The sequence below is a fragment of the Ornithodoros turicata genome, chromosome 1 (assembly GCF_037126465.1).
Source record: "Ornithodoros turicata isolate Travis chromosome 1, ASM3712646v1, whole genome shotgun sequence".
Classification (NCBI taxonomy): Eukaryota; Metazoa; Arthropoda; class Arachnida; order Ixodida; family Argasidae; genus Ornithodoros; species Ornithodoros turicata.
Window position 1 is genome coordinate 103,437,890 of NC_088201.1, and position 21,079 is coordinate 103,458,968.

Below are 21,079 nucleotides of genomic sequence, written 5' to 3' on the forward strand. Positions count from 1 at the left end.
CGCCTTCTTCGCTCTTCCGTATTGATGATTAAATAACCGGGCTTGCGTAAAACGAAGGCTTCGTTGGAAGCGCAAATGCCTCTCAGCATGGAGGAAGCGAGGGGGTTCAGGGACACGAGTTCCAAGATGTCGCTCTCGTACATCTTTTCTTATGGGAAGGTGACCGTACGGTCCTTGTCGACGCACATGAGCTTGGGACACTCGGAAATCAAGAGGACGGTGACCGCGTGTGGAAGGGCTTTAGCGAAGCGTAATTGCAGGCGAACGTTTCCTTTTCGCCACTCGTTCAAATGCGAAGGAGAAGAACACTTGTCCACGTCCAAGTTGAAGTAGAGAAGGAACCCGTTCGTTTTAAATCGCTCGTAGCTATACTTGAAATGTTTCTCTCCCAGTTCTTGCAAGAAGTTAAAGTAGGGAATTTTGACGAGGTCGTTCTGAAAGTCGTACTCGGCTCGCACTTGCTGGCCGTCCACGGAGAGCATCGAATGAGACAGGTCGTAATGACGGAATTTGTAGGGGTTCGATTGGATGTCGCCGAGAAAGTCGGACGTGGCGAGCAGGGCGACGCATAATTTGGAAGGTACCCTTTCGGGGTAAACGTTTTCAAAGTGAGCGTCCAAGCTCCCGGCACTCAAGCTCCGCACCTTGGTTTCCAATCCGCGTAACACGTAGATGGCCGGCGTGGTCTGAAGCCGCCGCTCGTATTCCAAAAACAGGGAAGGTGCCAGCGTCACCTTTTTCAAGTGTAACGTCATTTCTTTAATGTCCACCTCGTAATTGTACGTTTTCTTGTCTTTGGGGACCGATACGAGTTTAAATTCGTCGTTGTTTAATAGGAAAACGACGCGAATTTCGACGGCAGGTACCATCAGGCGCGGCTGTTGAAACAGGTCGGTATTGATCTGACCGACCAGGTTAAAGTATTTTCCACCCTTCGTCGCTTCGTAACGTTGTTTCGGACCGCGAGACGAGACGTCGTAATCGTCCTTTAAATGTTCGTCGTCCTCGACATAAAGTCCAGCCGCGTGCACTGTTTCTTGAGCCGCGGGCGTGGAATGAAGCACGACGTCCAAAATACTCCTGTAGGCGTACAACTCGTTGGAACTGACGAGTTTGTTGTTCGCATAAACGGTGACCGTCTTAAACATGCCGCTCAACAGGTGGTTTATTGGGAAAACGACATCTTTCTCGTCCATTTCTTCCCCGTCGTCGCGAACAATGCGCACGGTCAAAGACACGAAACTGCCGTAGAGATCCAAGTGTGCCCTTTGCAAATTTTGAATACAAAACTCGATCACGGAATTATTTACTCCGTTGACCGGATAAAAAAGTTGGTACGAAGTATCTTCCACGCCGTATTGAATGGAAGGGGGTTCGAATATCATCACATCACTCGTTAGACAGATCGGCGTCTGTATTTTTCCTTTCGTTGACGTCATGACGGAGCGCGCGCAGCGGATGTGTGACCTTCACGGCGTACCAAAGATATCTGCAGGTGCATCGTGTGTCGGCGCCTTTTGTTGTCGTTTGCGGCGTTTCTTCCCATTGTTGTTTCCAGAGCCCTCCATGGAATCCAGCACGTCTCTCCCCGTTGCTATGGCCGTCTTTTTTACTGCGCGCGATATTCCTTCGCCATCGGCCACATTCCGCGCCAAGCGCTTCAACGTTCTCTTGGCGATCGGTTTTATTTGCTGCCAGATGGGAACGATAAACTTGGATATGTTGCTCAACACACCGCCCCCTCGTTGGAAAAGGGGTCCCGTGTACACGGGGATTATTTTGGGTGAATTACAGTTGTCCTGGCTTTGTCGCAGCGATGTCTTTCCCAGAGCCCCAAGCCTCCTCGTCATATCACGTTCCTTTTCCGAACATACCTCATACCTTTATTCACGATGACAATGTGTCTTACATTAAAACGTTTTCCCAAAGAAGAAGAAAAACCCCGTTCTTGTGCTGCCCTCTGAGAGTTCTGCAACATACTCCCCCCCCCGAAAAAGCACAATGAGACCCTTACACCATTTCGAGAGGATACAGAAGCTGCACCGGTCGTCGCAGTACTGTTTTGTCTGGCAGCTTCACTGCGCAGGCCCGCACCACCTTGTCCCGCCCCCAAAACACAGTAGCAACTCTTCCCATCTTCCACATGTGTCGAGGAACCTTTTCTTCGCTGATCAACACCACATCGCCCTCCTTCACTGGCAAAGACTTATGTACACTCCAACTATGAGCTGAACGAAGTTGTAGCAAGTACTCTTTCAGCCACCTCTTCCAGAAGCTGTCAATAGCTCTCTCGTGCTTTATCCAGTTAGCTTTAACTTGTGCACTCGTTGATCGCGGCGTTGGTATAGGAGCCATTGGCAAACACGTGAGTCTCTTTCCCGTCAGGAAATGTGCGGGAGTTAGAGGGGAAAGGTCTTCTGGGCAGTCACCAAGATAGGTAAGTGGCCTTGAATTTACAACTGCTTCAACTTGCTGTAAGATTGTAGTCAGTTCTTCAAACCCACATCTGTTACGGCCCAGTGTCTTCCGGAGGGTCCCTTTCACTGTTTTTACCAAACGTTCCCAGAACCCTCCCCACCATGGAGCATATGTCATGATAAACTTCCATGTTATCATTTTCTCTGTACAATAGTCGTGAAAACGCTGTCTTTGCAAAGTGTCGCAGAAAATATTTATGTCTTTCGACGCCTTCTTGAAGGTTAGTGCATTGTCAGTGTATATCACTTTAGGTATGCCTCGCCGAGCAATGAACCTGGAGAAGGCTAGCAGGAAGCATTCTGTGGACATTTTAGATACGAGCTCTAAATGAATGGCTCGAGTTGTCGCACATGTGATGAGCAAAATGTAGGACTTTTCGTCGCGTACTGCTCCTTTGAAGAAAACAGGACCGGCAAAATCAATCCCGACGACTTCAAATGGCGTACCGGCTTCTACTCGATCCTGTGGTAATGGAGCCATTCTTGCTGTCGCTGCTTTGGCGCGGTACCTGGTACAACCCCTGCAGTGAAAGATTACTTTTTTCACAATCTGTCGTCCTTTTGGAATCCAAAATCGCTCCCGAAGTTCAGTTAGGGTATCTTGCACTCCTCCGTGCAGAACCCTCAGGTGCACTGATTCCACAGTCAGTACCGTAAATCGATGGTCGGGTGGAAGCAGAATCGGGTGCTTTACTGTTCCTGAGATTTCCAAGAAATGAAGACGTCCGGAGATCCGCATGATTCCTTCGTTGTCAAGAAAAGGTGCTAGCTTCACTACAGCCGAGTTCTTCTCTAACGCCTTTCCCAGACTCAGGGTTTGCTTCTCGAGTCCATACCTTTCCTCTTGAGCTCGTTTCATCCAATAGTTCTCTGCCCAACTAATGTCTTCTGTTGAGAGTGCCCCAAAGACCCGTGGGTTACCTGGTCGGCTATTGTCGACGAACCGTTTGATCCACGCTGTCACTTTGAGAGCTCTACGCAAACTGCTGAATCGGTCGAGGTCCAGTACAGCGGGAACTCCTATATTGACAGAACTTTGCAACGTAGTGGCGTCATTGTGCACATCCTCTTGATCAGTAAGGTCCTTTATTTCCGGAAGCACCGTTTGAGCAGGCCATTCGTCTTCGTCCCGTTCGAGCCACTTTGGTCCGTTCCACCATATGTCACACTTCTCAAGCGTTTCAAGTGACTCCCCCCTGGTCAATAGGTCAGCTGGGTTTTCTTTCCCAGGACAAAATCGCCAAGCTGATACGTCGCTTTTTTCCTGGATCTCAATAACTCTATTTCTTACAAATTGTTTCCAACGTAACGGAGAACCTCGTACCCAACAAAGGGTGATTGACGAATCTGTCCAGTATACGCAGGTCACTTCTTTCAGTCGCGTCAAAGCTTCAGTTATTTTCTTTGATAGCCTCACTCCCAACAGGGCGCCCATAAGCTCTAGTCGTGGTAAAGTTAGGGCCTTCAAAGGCGCCACCCGAGCCTTTGCAAACACAAACCCGACCTTCGCTGTTCTTCCATTTGCAATGGCTCTTAAATACAAACAGGCTCCGTATGCATAAGGACTAGCGTCGCTGAAGATGTGAAGCTCATACTTGAAGTTGTAATTTCCGTCTGGAACGAGACACCTATTTAGTGCGATGTTGTCCAACTTTGGCAGCTCCGACCACCAGGTATGCCACAGCTCTTGTATATTTCCGGTCAAAGGCGTGTCCCAATCAAGCTTCTCCTCCCACAAACGTTGAAACAGCATTTTGATTCGAATGCTGAACGGAGAGAGCATGCCCAGAGGGTCAAACAGCTTCGCTGCTGCGCTCAGAATTCCGCGTTTACTGCTAATGAGCGCTACGCCATCCTCTAGCATGCGTTTGCCTGATACCTTGAGAGTATCACCGTACGTGTCCCACAGTATACCGAGAACTTTCCGATCCTCCCTGCAACTCAGGGTCCTCTCTTGTCTACTGTTGGTGTCTTGCTCACCAAACTGTTTTCGTACCTCTTCTGCGTTTGAAATCCATTTTCGTAAATTCATACCAGCTTCCTGAAGGATAGATGAAGCGTCGTTGTATATCGTTATTGCTCCATCCACCGTTGATGAACCCGTCAATAGGTCGTCCACGTAGAAACTATTGACAATGTGCCGTGCCGTCCGTTGGAAATGCCCTTTGACGTTGTCTAGGTGATGTCTCAGTGTGGCCGCCAAAAGAAAGGGGCTCGCTGTCGTTCCGAAGGGTACACGTTTCATTCTCCATACTTCCACCGGATTCTGAGAAATATCTTCCGTAGGACCATCTTGACACCACAGAAATCTCAAAGCGTCCCTGTCCCTTTCTTGGACCTCAACCTGAAGAAAGGCTTTCTCAATGTCTGCTGCCAGACCGATACGGTACATTCGGAAACGTATCAAGACCGGCAGAAGATCCGTATTCAGACTGGGTCCTTTTTCCAGGCAATCGTTCAGTGAAGCTACGGTAGGTGCATGCGAGGATCCATCGAAGACAACACGAAGCTTTGTGGTTTCTGATTCCTGTTTGACCACAGCTTGATGCGGCATGTAATAGACTTGCTGAGGTTGTTTCCCGTTCTCTGACTCGACGAGTACCTTCTCCGCATGTCCGTCACTTGCGTACTTCCTCATCGCAGCGTCGTACTCTGCCATCAAACCATTTTTCTTTAGCTTTTTTAGGAGTCCGTTGAGCCGACTCTCGGCTACTTCCAAATTATCGTTAAGGACGAAATCGTTCTTCCAAGGTAGAGTGACGGCATATCTTCCGCCAACCTTCTGTACGGTTTCCTTAAATTGACAAAGAACTTTGTCGTCGCCTTCATCATTACTATTTCCGTCCGTAATACCCAGATGCTCAATTTCCCAGAACATCTGTAATGACGCCTCGTGAGTGGCATCAGTGCGAAGCACACAAACTAGAGTGCTGTCTTTGTTCTTGAGTGAAGATCTAACTGATACCGGTCCTTGAAAAGTCCAACCCAGAGCAGTGTTGATGGCAACAAGATTATTCTGGACATTGCTTTGCCGCACCTGCCTCGTCATGATCTTCCACATTTGATCAGAGCCTAAAAGCACGCCAATTCCATCTTCTGTCCGTACCCCTGAGAAGCGACACTCATCGGCTAGTTTCTCTTCACTTAGAAGAAAAGTACGCACGTCCTCGTTATCCACTGGGCATGTCACAAGATCTTCACAAATGAATGGTACCTCGATTGCTTCAAAGACATGTACTTCCCCTCCGTATTGACTGCGTAAGCACAGTTTGACCAAACGCCGACGCTGCTTCTCACTTCTGGAAGTCCTGTTCCCGAAAGTATTTATCGTGACGTCTATTTCTCCGGCAGAAGGAAGATTCAGTTCTCTGGCAATATCTTGGCGCACGAAGGTTCGTTGACTACCGCCGTCAATGACTCCCCTGAGATATAGACTGCGACCTTCAGCTACGGCCCATGCCCTGAACGTTTGAAGTAAGACGACAGTACCTGTCTTCACATCTTCGCCAGTCCCACTCGTGTGCATGCTAGTACTGACGACTTCTTTCACTTTTGTCTGTTCACTTGGTTTCCACAAAGGATCGCACATCGTCCTTACGTGCCTTCCTCCGCATGCAGAGCAGGTTATTTTCTTCCTACACATTCTTGCATGATGTCCATGTTTCGTACAACGGAAGCATCGCTTTTGAGCTGCAAGAGTAGTTTTCTTCTCTGCCAGCGGGATGTCTGCGTCGCACAGCTCCGTTATGTGTCGCGAGGTGTTGCAAAATATGCAATCGTTGGTCATTTCCCGAGCAGTGGTGTGGAGAACTGACGCTGCCGGTCGTGTCTTGAATCCACCATTGTTTGAATTCTGTCGATCACCTTGCCTCTGATGTCCTCTCATCTCGTTGTCGTCATAGGCACATCCATTGAACTTGAGGTGCTCAAAGCTTTCGATTTCAATTAGGAGAAACTTTAGAATTCGATCTAACTCCGTAGTTCCAACAATCTCTCTTCCAGCGGTACTCACTCCGGCATTGGTCTCGTCTCCATTGCCTTCCAAACTTGCTGTGCCAAGCTGCTGGCCTCTCTTCTCAGTACGATAATATTCCATGGCCATTTCAGTAGGCAACGCTGAAAGGATAGTATCTGTCAGCATTGCTGCAAAGGAGCTGCTTTCCACACCCAGTGCTTTGAGACCTCGCACGTTTGCTTGAACTTGATCATATAGCTTCCTAAGCCCTCGAAAATCTTTGTGAGTTTTAATTGGAGGCAATGTCCTCAGTTTGGTCAGGTACTGCCTTTCAATGCGACGCTTGTCTCCAAATCTTTCCATCAAGATCTCAATGGCATCGTTGTAGCACACCTCCGAAGCTTGTAGACCTGATATGGCGGCTGCAGCTGCTCCATCCAACAGTGACCTTAAGTAGAAGAACTTCTCTGGTTGTGAAAGGTTACTGTTGTTATGTACGGTTCCTTTGAATTGTTCCCAAAAGGGAAGCCACTCCGATAGGTCACCTCGGAAACGCATCAGTTGAAGTTTTGGCAGACGGGTCCCAGCGTGATTGCCCTGAAGCGACGGCGTGTGAGCGGCAGACTGAGTCCCAAGTAGTGCCACATTCGTTGGAGCGGCCACCTGAGTGGCAGGCGTCGACACTGAGGTGAGCTCTTGCAAGGCGACACGTAGGTTAGACATTTCCTTTATAGAGTTTTCTTCGTATTCCAGAGCCATTTCATATTCCACCTCTAATTCATCGTCCTTGAGATGACCTTCAAACTCGGAATTGATCTCTTTCAGCTCTTCAAGGTTCACGCGTAGACGTTCCAACAAGCTTTCGACGGTCTTCCGATCATTAGGAGTGCTGCTCAGTGCAGTCTTGGCTTCTCCCACAAGCCTCGTAGCTTGTCTCCTTCGCGACGTCCTCTTCACCTTGAGACGTTCCATAGTCGATCGTAGGGCTCTGTTTATCCAACAACCAGTAGATCACTACAGACAAAGACTCCGTTCGTGAAACGTTCCCGGGTTTCGGCACCAAAATTTTATGTCCTGGCTTTGTCGCAGCGATGTCTTTCCCAGAGCCCCAAGCCTCCTCGTCATATCACGTTCCTTTTCCGAACATACCTCATACCTTTATTCACGATGACAATGTGTCTTACATTAAAACGTTTTCCCAAAGAAGAAGAAAAACCCCGTTCTTGTGCTGCCCTCTGAGAGTTCTGCAACAACAGTACATATTTGAAATGCAACGTTAGATTGGTTCTGCCTTTGGACCGCGGCAAACGTCTTCCCGTTTCGTCCGCGAGAACGATCGTCACTGAGGGAATTTCGAATTGAGACAGGTTAAAATACTGGATGTTATCTAACGTGTAGGTGACGACGTGCTTGTCTTTCTCGTAATAAAAGGGTAGTATTTTTAATATCGGTTTTTTCCCGCTCCCCACGTACGTGGGTTCCACGATGTCCGTGTACACGATTATGTTGTGAAACGGGGGTTCCAGGAGTACCTCGACGGAGCTCGTGGCATCCTCATCCCCCGTGAACACGGTACGCGATTCGAAGCCCAAAAGCACGGCCAGGTACTCGGAAAGTCTTAGGGTGGAGGTGCCCTCGGAAAGCCGAATTTTACATTTCTGTTCGGTTCCGTCGAAGCTGAAGCGCGCGCGTTCGCCTACGCGCTGATTAATCGCATTTAGAAGTGCTTGCGGCGTCGCATAATAGCCGGGAGGCACATGTACTTGCAAAGATCGAGGAATTTTCGTCTTGATCGTGAAAGAAAATTGGCGCGCTACGGGGAGAGAGACGCGTAGCGTTTCTTCGTGTCCCTCGACGGGTGTGAGATGTAGCAGCTTGACAAAGGGTTCCGGCACGTGCAACCCTTTCGGTGTTTTCAGAGAGTACACGTTATCCGCGAATTCTAGCGAGGCGTCCAGCTCGTGCGTCTGGAAATACTTGTTGAGTGTGTTCCGTAGGGACGTGGTTTCCGAATTCAGAGTGACGTCGCCGAAAGCGACGGGTGCGGCGTGCTCCAATAAGATGGAGGTGGCTTCGCGTTCGCTCAATTTGGGGGGTTTCACCGCACGACCTGCTTCGCGGGACGCTAGCGAGGCGTCGAGCGCTTGCGCGAGCCGAGGGTCCAATTCCACGGCTTTCACGTCCACGGGTAAGACGAAGTCGTATCGCGATTTATTGTACGCGAAAGAAACGTTGAATTCCGAAAGGGCTTTTCCCAAATCCCTCTCGAGATCCGAGGTGACACGAAAAGTTCTGCCGGCTTCCACCGTGTCCTCGAAAGAAACCTCGATTTTTGCATCTTGCCTTTCGTAGCCGATATTTAAAAAATCGTTACTTATGCTGAGATCCATCAGACCGACTTTATAGCGATTCGAGAGCTGAAGCGGACTATCGAAAGCTACCGTGAAGGCGTTGAGTTTATTCGAGGGAAACTTATCCATGCTGGCATTCGAGAGCAGGTGGACGTAGATGTCTGACATCATTTCCCAATCTTGACCACGTCGCTTCTCAGCACTTTCGTTACTGGCCAAGGCTGATTGGCGTCTCGGGTTACGACGAGTACCTCCTCCGGGTAGAAAGATCCGTCCACTTCCTTACCCTGGTAATCTTCCAGGTGTACGACGGGAGGAGAGGTGTCTCTCAGGCGGGAGACGGTGAAAATCTGAGGCGACCAACTCCCTTCCGAGCTCTTATGAAAACCTTTTCTGTGTAGTAGGACCCTCACTATATCCCCCAGTTTGAGCTTCTTTTTCACGGAGGGTACGACGGGCTTCCCATTTATCTTATTGAACAGCTCCAATTCGTTTTCGGGCGTGACTTCGGACGGGCTGATGCCCAAAGTCCTGTGTTTGGTGGTGTTGTAGTCGCGCACGATCTTGGGAAGCGCAGAAACGAAGTGGTATTTTCCCGTTACTCTAAAATAACGGAATATTCTGTCACGTAAAGTGCGTATGACGCGCTCTGCCTGCGATGCTTTGATTACTGGAGAGAAGGTAGAATACATGTGTACCTTCTTTCGTGAGAGATACTCCTTGACGGTCTTGTTGTAGAATTCCCCGCCTCTGTCGCAAAAGATGCGTGTAGGTACGTTACCTCCCCAAAAAAGTCTTATCATGGCCCTTTTCATTTCGGCGGGGCGCTTCGTCTTTAGCGGGAGGGTGCGCAGAAAGCGGGAGAGGGAATCGATTGCCACGAGAATGTAGCGGTAGCCACCGTTGAATCTCTTGTATTTTGAAAAATCGGCGAGGTCCATTTGCCAGACGTCGTTGATCTTGAGCGCGATGATGCGTCTCCTATTAAACTTTCTTCTGACCGGATGGTGGAGCGTGTAGGCATCCAGCTTTCTGAGAATGGCGAGAGCCTTCTTTTTGCTCAAGTGATGCGCTTTTCTATAGCGTTCCACACCCCCCCAAACCACCCTCTGGTTTCTCATATCCCTCCATAAGTCGTCCACGCAATGGAGGCCTGCTGCTGCTGCTGCTGCTGCTGTTGAGGCTCGCGAGATTTGGGTAGAGAAATCAGACGCAATAGTTTCGAGACTTTGGGGAACCAGGAAGGTTTCTTTCCCGTCTTACGTTGCAACAAATAATTGACGAGTTCGTAAACGGAGGAGTGTCTGATGGGCTTGCCCGACACGGAGACACAACCCTCGCGATCCCAGGAAAGAACCTTCTTTAATTCCGAGATGACCCTTTCCGCTTCCTCTTCGTCCACCTCTGGAGAGAGGAGCGAATAGTCAAAGTCATTTGTAGCGTCGGACGCCTTGTTTTTATTGTCGTAGGGGTCAAATCCGCACTGCTTGAGTATGCGATACAGTGCTTGCAGTATGAGTTTCACTTTGACGTCGTCACTCTCCTTCGAGGAAAGAATGTTTCCGATGGAGGAGGAGGTGGTCACTTCAATTCTCTTGGCCATTGGCGAAAAGGTTCAACACGGCGGAAAGCAGTAGAGGAACCACCGACGAAAGAACGCCCTGTCCTCGCTGCTGAGACAGATAGCGCTTCAAACGTTGCGGATTCTTGTGAATCTTTTTGTAGGCGAGCCGTCGTAAAAAGCGTTTGTGCTTCTTCAAACGCGCGAACGTATCTGGAGCTAGAGCCACCTTTCCGTTCAATACATTGAGGCAAATTTCGGAGAGGTGTTTCATGTCGGACGAGGACGAACGTCTCAAGACGTCACGGCGGCGTGGAGGGGGTAGAGTGGAGAGTACTTTGAGTAAAGTGAGGTGAGGGCGGAGATTCATTTCGGAGCGTAGATATATTGACGTTCTCCGGGAAAGATATTGCTACGCAACCTGTGATCCTCGTGCGTATAGTTGTGAAGATCCACGAGTAAATATGCGTGGGGCGACGACATCGCTTGTTTATATGCGTCCAGAAAATACTCCAATCTTTTTCTGCCAAATAGCTGTTGGCCGAAATGTTCCATCTGGTGCACGCTGCGCACGGTGCGCCACAGGACGACGTAACTGGCGTTGTAGGATATTGTTCTAAAATGGCTACTGTCGAAAAAGATGTTTTGAACGAGTAAGAAGATCGACGCGTTGGCGTGGTGAGAACCCCGAATGAAAAGATCGGTCACCTCCTTCAAGGAACCGGCGTCGGTCATGTGATCGTCGACGACGATCAGCGTAGCGCGCGACGTGTCCCACTCTCGCGGTAGCTCCTTGGTAAATTTTACGGAGTCCCCGAATTCGTCCTGCATGCTCGGCGAAGCATATTTCTGCACGTAGAATATTTGTGACGGAGGCTTGTCCACCACGTCGTTCAGGTTCCTCAACACGTTAGCAACGAAAGTAGATTTGCCGCACATGGAGGGGCCGCTTAAGATACAGCGAAAGGGATGACGGAAACGAAAAGGTTCGGGGGAAGACATGTTACGTGCGTACACGTTGCACGAAGAAAAAGAAGAGACTGAGACTCGAAGAGAAATGCATCGCTTTTATTTACACATCCTCGTCGTCGTCCTCTACATCGGAACTGCGTTCCCAATACAGATTGTCCAGGCTAAAGTTGGACTTCTTTTTCGCCAGTCTGTCCGCCGCTAAGATGCGGTCGAGCGTCTTCATCTTGTCCTGACACATTTCTTGACGTGCTTGCAACCATTCCAGACGGTGGACTTGAAAGGCTTCCTCCACGATGCCGCGTATAAATTCGCGAAGTTCTTCGTTTTTTGTCTTTTCCTTGCGACGACGAGAAACGCAGGAGAATAAACCACACATGGCGTTTTCCACGTATCGGTCAGAATGATGACGCGAGCGCGGTGCGCGCTGCCTGTATACAGATAAACGCGCGCGCGCAAAGAACGGAGAATGAAAGCGAAACTGAAAAGCCACCCGTCGCCGCTAGGAGCGCGCGCAGCGGAGAGCCGAAACCGAAAACACCCGCGGCCGGCGCAGAGGGAGCTAGCAGCGCGCGCGCGCATGCGCGGACGGGTGGAGCAGAGGGCGCGCGCGCATCCATAGCGGCCGCTGCGCGTCGCCTCACTCAGTTTCTCTCGGACCGTCGCGGAAGACGGACGTGCGCTCCGCGCGCTCGCTCAGTTTCTGGCTGCCTCTCGTAGAGAGCAGACGTGTGTGTTCTCCGCGCTCGCTCAGTTTCTGCCTGGAAGTTGCCGCGGGGGAAAAGGTGAGTGATTTGACGCGCTCCTTTTCTCGTATGTTTGCCGTGTTTAACGGTGACCGCGCTCGTGCTAAGCCTTTTCTCGCATGTTTAGACTTGTTTTGCGGTGTCCAAGCCTGTTGACGCATGTTTAGCGATGTGTGGTTCCCGCCTTGTGTTAGCTGCGTAGTGTTGAGGTTAGGCCCAAGCGCGCTCCTTTTCTCGTATGTTTGCCGTGTTTAGCGGTGACCGCGCTCGTGTTAAGCCTTTTCTCGCATGTTTAGCGATGTGTGGTTCCCGCCTTGTGTTAGCTGCGTAGTGTTGTGGTTAGGCCAAAGCGATCGTCCCCCCGTAAGCCTTTTTCCCCCGATGTGTACTGTTTTCTGTTTAGCAGTAGCGGTTAGACCTTTTCTCTCGCATGCCTAGACTTGTTTAGCAGTGCTGTCATTTTTACCTGCCGCTAGTATCTTGTTCTCTGTCTCTCTCCTCTAGAGCTATGATGGTGGCGCCATCTGGTGTGATGCCTTGCAACTAAGTGGCCACCTGTCGTCGATCTCTGCAACTACCCGACGTCAACAAGCACTGGTCACCCCGGAGCCGTTTCTTCGCCGCGGCATCGTTGATTTTCGAATAAATTGTTTATCTCCACTCTATTTCTATCTTTTCTACCTATTTTTTTTATTTTTTATCAGCTCAAGTAGCCGGCAACTCACATCTTCGTCTGGACGTGTCTTAGATGATCCCCAATTAGTGTAATGACTCCCTGGTGGGTCCTGATTAATGTGGGGGGTCCCAATTAGCTCTAATTGCTAATTAATGGCGTCCAGACGAAGATGTGACTTGCCGGCTAGTTGAGCTGATACATTACTACTCACGTAGAGCCCTTGGGAACACAGGGTTGACGATTAACACCAAGTTTAGGGGAAGTCTAATCTCGGTTTAAGTGTCAACTGGCTTTTTTGAAACCGGGATTAAGCAATGTACCCTAGAGATGACTCCTTCACAAAGCCCCTAATATTTTCTTCGTTTCATTTCCCATTTTCTTTTCTTTCTATGAAACATATCCCCCAAATATTCATTAAAGGCGTTAACCATATCAGTTAATGACGTCGCCGAATTTTCTGTGTCGCTCTGTCACTGAAGATGATTTCACTCTTTATAGGAAGCCTGGTTGAAGCCGAGAAAAAAAGAATAGTTCTGAAAAAAAAGCTCATGTGCTGCATTTAATCAAAATAGTCACGGTCGCTATATTTCCTCGGGAATAAATTTTGTAGCAGTAGTGTTGCATAAATATAATTCGCTCTTTATAGGAAACCCTATACACCCGAACCAGACACCGATACATTCTCCCTCTTTTAATGAGGAGACAACCGAAAGGTGGTCAGAAGATATGGATAAAATCGCTGCGATAAATGAACACAAATATTAAAGAAAACACTAAGAAAGGGTCACGCTGGATAGTCCAACTGGATAGTTGGATAAAGTTTCGGTCGTAGTGTAGCGTATTTGATGGTCTGGATGGCCTTGAAGGCGCTCTCTTTGGTGGGCTGTCCGCTGTCGCGGGTTTTGTGGCATGATCTTCGGATGGGGTCTCTCCAGTTCTTGAAGATGGCTTCCTGCCGAAGTCCGTAGGATCGAGGGTGCTGTGGGGATGTTCGTGCCTGTAGATGTTGTGTCCTCTTGGAATCGTCTGTCTGTAGCAAGTGTTGCCGATTCCGACGAAAGACTTGGCCATCTTCCCGCAGTGGTCCCGCAGTTGGTCCCGTAGTTGGTCCCGCAGTTCCTTCTACCCTGGCCTTGGTCGTCCAGTGTTTTTCGTCACGGATGATCACTGTTGATCCTTGGTTCAAAGAGGGAAGTGGTTGGCCCTGCTGTTTCTGGGCGTGTTTTCTCACAGGTGCTGCACGTTGGACGTTGGAATCTGGCAGCAGTGATCTTCCTCTTCGGCCCATGAGAAGCTCCATCGGAGACGGTCCGTCCTCCAGGGGTGACTGTCTCTAATTGAGGAGGCCCAGTCAAAAATCCTGGTTAGCTTGCTTGGACTTCATTAACAGTCGTTTCACGACCTGCACCCCTTTCTCTGCCAGCACGTTGGATCTGGGAAAACGTGGGCTCGACGTGGTGTGTAAAAAAGTCGTAGCGCTCAGAGAATTCCTTGAATTGTCTGCAGTTAAATTGTGGTCCGTTTGTCAGAGCACACCTCCACGGGAATTCCGTGTCGAGCAAACATACTTCCATACCTTCTGTGTGGTGGGATCAGGAAGGTGTTCGAGCCCGGATAGTTTGAACAAGCATCATAAGCCACAAGGTACTGTTGCCCAGCAAATAAACATAAGTCCACTGCGATGCGCGACCAAGGTTGTTCCGGCGGAGGTCTCATTTGAAGAGGTTCTGCTGGTTGACGATAAGCGAACCGTTTACATGTTTCACGTCTTGCAATGAGTTCTTGAATGTCAGCACCCATACGGGGCCAATACATCAACAGACGGGCCCTTGCTTTACACTTTTGAAGCCCCAGGTGGCCGGCGTTCACTTTCATCAGCATTTCCTTGCGAAGAGAACGCGGTATAACGACCTTAGACCCTTTAAACAGGAGGCCTTTTACGACCGACAGTTCCGAAACACACGACTTAAATTCACCTTCTACAGGCACGTTGTCTTCTATGCACCGAATAACACGTTGCAGAACACTGTCATGAGTTGTTGCCAAACGAAGCTTTTCAAATGTTGGCTTGCTCACAATAGCTTCCATAGTCTTTACCGCGTGAACCTCAAAATCTCTCCGTGTAATATTGCAGTCTGTGATCGTCACAGTGCATCAGCTAGAACGAGCTGTTTCCCAGGACATACTGCAGCTCAACCTTTAATTTCATAAGTCGTATAAAAAATCGCTGCAACAGTTTTTTTTTCTCGCTATGTCAATAAGCGGTTTATGATCAGTCTCCACGGTCACGAGGTAGCCGTAGATAAAATCGTGGAACCTTTCACAAGCATACGTTATTCCCAAAACTTCTCAATTTGTTCTTAAAGCTCTCAAAGCTCTCAAAGCACGTTATTCCCTTCCTTCTCAATTTGCGAATATCGCCTTTCAGTGTAGGTTAACGCCCGCGACGAGTAGGCTACTGGCCGCCAAGATCCTCGTAGCGCTGGTGAAGTGCTGCTCCCAGGGCGTACTGCGAAGCGTCACTTGACACTTTCGTTTCTCTTTGCGGATCGTAGATAGCCAGCACCAATGCATGTGTGAGAATTTCCTTCAGGCAGCTCCATTCACGTGCGTCGGCTTCTTCCCATTCAAACAGTGTGTCCTTTTGGACAAGCTGGCGCATTACTTCTGTTTTGTGAGACAGATTAGGAATATATTTTCCAAAGTAATTGACTGTCCCCAACAGGCGCTGGACTTCCTTTTTGTCTTTTGGATCTGGAATCTCGGTTGTGCCATTAACTAGCTCTGATGCCATCCTTGTCAATGCGGTCACCCAGGAAGGTCATCTCTTCTAATCCAAATTTACACTTCTCTTCAATGGGTGTCAAGCCAGCTCCTCTTATCGCGTGTTGCACTCGCCAGAGGGGCCTGTCATGCTCCTGTTTGGTAGCGCCCCACACTAAAATGTCATCGATATAAACTCGTGCCCCTTCGAGACCCTCGAGGACTTGATGAAGCATCCTCTGAAAAACTTGAGGGGCGGACGTTATTCCAAAAGACAACCTTCAGAATCTATAACGCCCAAATGGAGTTCCCATTGTGCATATGCGCGAACATCCTTCGCCTAAGGGACCTTGTGGAATCCGTTGTTGGCATCGAGCCGTGAGAAGTACCTTGCAGCAGTTAAAGGTCAGCTATGCCGGTATCCCAAATAGTCGAAACGGTTGTGATATTCTGAAAGCCCACATCCAGCTCTCCCCAAAATACACCTTCATTCTCTCAGTTCGGTACAGTACCCATGTCAAAAAAATAGGTAATTCATTCCGAAACACACATGGCCGCAGCCATTTTTATGACGTAGATGCGCCCGAACGGGCATAGTGACGTGTACGCGCCTTCGTACTTGTCAGTGGATTTCAGCTACGGCTTCTCGCGGCTTCACGTATCTGTGCTTGAAGATGGCGGACAGCCAGACTGTTTACTTATCGCCGTTCCGCGATAAGTAAACAGTGCAGCAGCTGCGAACTGATTCGCGAACCAACCTCTGTGCGATGTTGTGACTGGAATTCGTCGTTTGTGTTTTGTGAGCACGTACAATTTGTATCAAGTCGCGTCTGCGTTAGCCCCTTTACAGCACTTGCCCATTGTAGAGGCTGACGTTTCGACAGCCGTGTCAGCAAGAAAATGCCGACAGCGTTTTATTACTGCAGGAAAATTGTGCTATGCATTTGAGAAACCGCATACTGCTTTGGGACAAGTTTCGTTTTACGTACGATTTATCAATGTGCAACAGCGTCGACGATGGTATGTAACGACGAAAGACGTAAAACGAAATACAAATCACATTTTCAACTTTTTGTGGGATTCTGTGCATTTTCCAAAAGCTTTCTTTGAATCACGCACTCCCATGTCACGCTGCGTTGTGTGGTACGCTACAAACTACTACATTTTATGTCTAACATCTGGATATTGTTTGTAATGAACACCGTCGCACAAAAACATGCACACGAAAGCTCCAGTAGCCATGTGGTTGCACACTATGCAGACGCAAAAGAAGTACCAGAGCACATATTGCCACTTAGAAATGTGGTGTCTGAAGAGTTAGGGCATAGCATAGATCCTAGAAATCAGGTGCACCTTATCCTTCTGTAGAGTGCTCTTTCAATTCACAACTCAGCCCATGGGGTGTAAAAGTATTAAAGGCAATTATGTGACTTGTCGTCGTGGGTGACACCACTGGCCAGCCTCGGGATTAATTCCGTGCTCAGGAATTACTGTACAAAGCACTTTGTATGTAGGACGTGATAAGCAATATGTAAGTTACAACCTTGTCTGCAGCATTCTCGATTGCCTCTTACCTTTACAGTTCGAGACACGTTACCAAACCATTTGCAAAGGGCACTCTTACAGGGACCGTGTAACTTGAGTTTTTAGTATAAAATTTATAAAAATATAAGTATACAATATGTAATATGAAATTTATATAAAATCAAAAATAACATTTATAAAAAGAATTTATAAAAAATAAATAAAAAGGCTTCATGGAAGCAATCCGTTAGCATACCCATTGCACATGAAGCACAATTATATATGCTTGGACATCATCTAATTAATCTTCTGAACCATATGTGTGGCTGCATACGAATTTTTTTATGCGCATCCTCTACCTTCCTATTCCTACATGTGCACACGAATAACAGTGCATATACGTGAAGTGGCAAAAAGAAACGCTAGACTCTACCATCATTGTGCTCCTTTAACTTTTCCACATTTATGTCTGGTGAACAGGGAATATCTCACTAGAAAAGAAGACATTTGTGCATTGTTTGGCAAGCAAATAAATATATTTATTTACATTTTCCATAAATCAACAATGTTGTGACCTGGTGCAAATATTAATGTCAACAAGTAAAGTACTTACAAATTATTCCTATGTGCTCAAATGCAGATATGACAATTCTGTTTTTGTACCTCAGCACAGTACAGTTTCGAAATTAACAAACTGCACAGCATCAGCAATCTTAAAGTATCTGAAGAGGGGAATCACATAAAGCTCCAACAATAGACTGTGCAAACAAAGCTAAAAAAAAACAAAGTACTTCAAGAAAAATCTGAATAATCGGTTGCCGTTGTGATATATACTACTATGCACAGTTCATGAATGAAACATGTTACCTCATTGCATTGCCTCCATGTGAGCACTAGAACAGGCAGCTTTTTAGGTCGCTCTTTCCGTGTTTTTCTATTGTCTTTTTTTGTTTTCTGTTTTTGCATTAGCAAGCATGGCCATAGTGAATCACAAGCAACCAAGGACAGGATGAGACATCTACAATGCGACTGCTAGCTCTAACCTGATATATTTATTAGCAGACTCTGGGATATACACACATATGCTGCTAAGAAAATGACAATTTAACCAATAGAATAGCAGACAAGAAAAAGCGTTATATATCTTCCCCTCTCCTCACTCTATTTCCCAGGCAGCCCTAGTATCATTCTGAGTGTGTCCGTGCGTTCCCTTTGAGATAACGTATCTCTGACAGAAGCAAATCCAACAGCGGACTGCTTACGGATGCAACTATCTTGGATTTCTCTAACCACTTGTTATTTAACCGCTGCCTTGAGCTGTATGTTCTGGAAATTTAGGCAGCATCCAGAGTCCCTGCAATGTGTTGCCATGTTTCTCGAGGGCCTGTGTTTCACTATGGCTCTCAGATACAAACTACCCCATTTCAACACAGTAGAAAACACAGATTTGTAAATAGCATCTGTTGATTGCACTGTACATACCCCCACATAAAGGATCATAGTGGATACTACATCTTGTGCGATAATGTCAGGAACACAAAAAATATAGATTTTAAACCACTCTTACGTCGTAGTAGTAGTAGTATTTGTGTGAAGCTGCGCAATTCCTGTCCTGCAAATAATTTAAACCATATGTTTCATCTGCCAGCGTGATGATCCCCTGAAAAGCAATTCACACTTGGCGGGAACTACCGGTTCTGAAACCTATCCCTGACATGTGTAGCCATCAGGGAGGAAACCCAAGGGCTGCGGTGGAAAAGACAAACACACACGGGCTATGTTCTCTCTGTGTATCAGCTGCTCTGGCTAGGTTTCTATTCATGCTTAATGGCCGTAGCAGTAATGCATGAAGACCACTGCTAAGTTGTGTTGAGAAACACCACTTTATGTTTGCCATGTCTAAATGAAACGTACCTGACCTGATCCAAATTAACCGTTCTGAGTCTGGAACACACAAAGAGAAAAACGCAACACACGCCACAACATTAACAGATAGCAAATGAGCTGTAACGAGCTCCACCTTGGGACAAAGTCAACAAGTAATTCACCAAAAGTCAATGAGCGCCTGAAATGTAACATCTCCAGTGGCGTAGCCCGACCTCAAAGGTAGGGGGGGGGGGGGGGGGGCTCGATACGAAACCCCCCCCCCCCGCTGATCCTGTGTCGACAACACACACATACTTGTGCACACTTCAAACTGAGGATTAAAAAAGGGAACGAAAATAGTTGATTTAGACGTTCACAGTACGATTACATGTATAGGCTGTCATGACCAATGAACTGGTGTCACGAGATTGGAAGTATTTTGAAAAGCTCATACTTTGAAAACCATTCAAGAATGCTTCTTAGATAGACGCCATGAACTGCAAGAACTTTCGCGATAGTCACACTGGTCCCCCCCCTCCCCCCCCCCCCATATATTATGTTCTCGGATTTGCACGATTTGTGTGGGTCGGTCGGTGGCAGGTAGGGGGGGCTCGAGCCCCCCCTAGCGCCCCCGTGGCTACACCACTGAACATCTCTGACTGGTAGCAGGATGGCCCACGTTCAATTCCTGGTGCTAGCACTGACTGGCTTTTTCGTGAATTATTTGTTGGAAGTTTCGATGTGCTTGAGAACCATTCGTCAACCATTGTATCCTCATGAGGTGATGAGGGTTTGTCATCCCAAAGAGACTCCCTTTCTGGCATGTGTCCTTATGGGTGCTCATCACTGCAGAAAAAAAGAAAGAAAGAAAGCAAAAGCATTTAATGACAAGAAATGGATAGTCGCATTTACTGCATAATGATTGTGCACAACAGAAAGAATACTTTTGCACAGAAGGCTGTACTTCTTGATGTATAACATCAAGTTACAAAATTCCAGAATATATGACATGTTGTAAGGTAGAGAATAAGTAGAGTTATTGAGTTGTCGAGTTGAGTTGAGGGGGCAGTTGTACCCCGTTTTTATTTTATTATATATGATTATATAATTATCTTTATGTCTGTACCACCCCTCGCTCTCTACATTACAACATGTTTTATATATTCTGGGATTTTGTAACTTCATGTTAGACATTAACAAGAGCAGCCTTGTGCACGAAAGTCTCGTCTCATTAAAATTTAGATGCTCTCAACAGTCTTCTTTCTGTTGTGAATCTCTATCGCAGCATACCTGCACATTACTGTTCTACGTACTGTGACTTTGCAGTAAGAGTATGGACTTTGGGTAAAAAAAATACGCAGCACTGCTCAGGTATTTTTGCTTATCGAACAGTATGTATGTATGCAGTATGCAGACAGTATTTGTGCACCGGACCCACTAAAAATGTAGTGAATGTGGCATTGCCCACGGTAATGCACCAAGTTGAACACAATTATTGTAGAATCCAGGTATTTTAGCTTACATGTCAAGCCAGTACCACACCAGTATCCAGTGTGAAGTTGTGACAAATAAAAAGTTTCCATTTTTCTTAGCTCTCAGAAAACAGACAGTGAATTAATAAGAGTAGACAATGTTAACATGAATTCTGGGCTATTCTTCAGTTGAAGATTCACAGATAGTAAAGGCACCTTCCTCAATGGACGTTGATGGCACTGAAAATTCTAAAATGTTATCAGAGGCGACATCAGCTTCGGTGTGTCAAAAGATTGTATGTCCAACAGTAATCCAGCTAACAGTAAGAAATATGTGCAAAAGATAAATTAAATGAACTAATGTAACGTACCTTCCATATCGGACAGTAAAGCTTGTAACAGCCCATCCACAGGAACCAGTGTCCAGACACAAAAGTGCTTGAACTGGGAGATAGCAGCTAACCGGAATGGCGATCTTTGTTTTCCACCCTGGAAGCACAGGTTGTAACTTTGAGGGCAGATTTAAAAGTGGTGTCAAAATGTCTGCATGCGAGTGCACATGAAAAGTTGAACATAGATGAATACTCAAATTATAACATCACATTGTCATACCTGTTGGTGGAGGTGGACTGCAACTAACGTGTCAGCAATTTCTTCATGACCAGATGCAAGCCAGATCATGCTTCATTTCCGCCTTCAGCGTGCACCTGTGATAATTC

The 21,079-nt window shown here is 47.4% G+C and overlaps 1 protein-coding gene and 1 long non-coding RNA gene across 2 annotated transcripts; one reads left to right on the plus strand and one right to left on the minus strand.

Annotated features, from left to right (window-relative positions):
- Positions 1 to 2,010: 2,010 nt before the first annotated feature.
- Positions 2,011 to 7,404, minus strand: LOC135381179 (uncharacterized). The gene has a single exon (XM_064612534.1). It carries the CDS (start codon positions 7,402 to 7,404, stop codon positions 2,011 to 2,013), a length of 5,394 nt encoding a protein of 1,797 aa, XP_064468604.1.
- Positions 7,405 to 11,983: 4,579 nt separating this feature from the next.
- LOC135367265 (uncharacterized) lies at positions 11,984 to 12,724 on the plus strand. Its single transcript, XR_010414406.1, has 2 exons — positions 11,984 to 12,098; positions 12,564 to 12,724. It is a non-coding gene; the product is annotated as an uncharacterized LOC135367265 (long non-coding RNA).
- Positions 12,725 to 21,079: the final 8,355 nt, after the last annotated feature.

Coding starts and splice junctions, on each gene's coding strand:
- LOC135381179 (XM_064612534.1), bottom strand. CDS start 7,404: ATGGAACGTCTCAAGGTGAAGAGGACGTCGCGAAGGAGACAAGCTACG.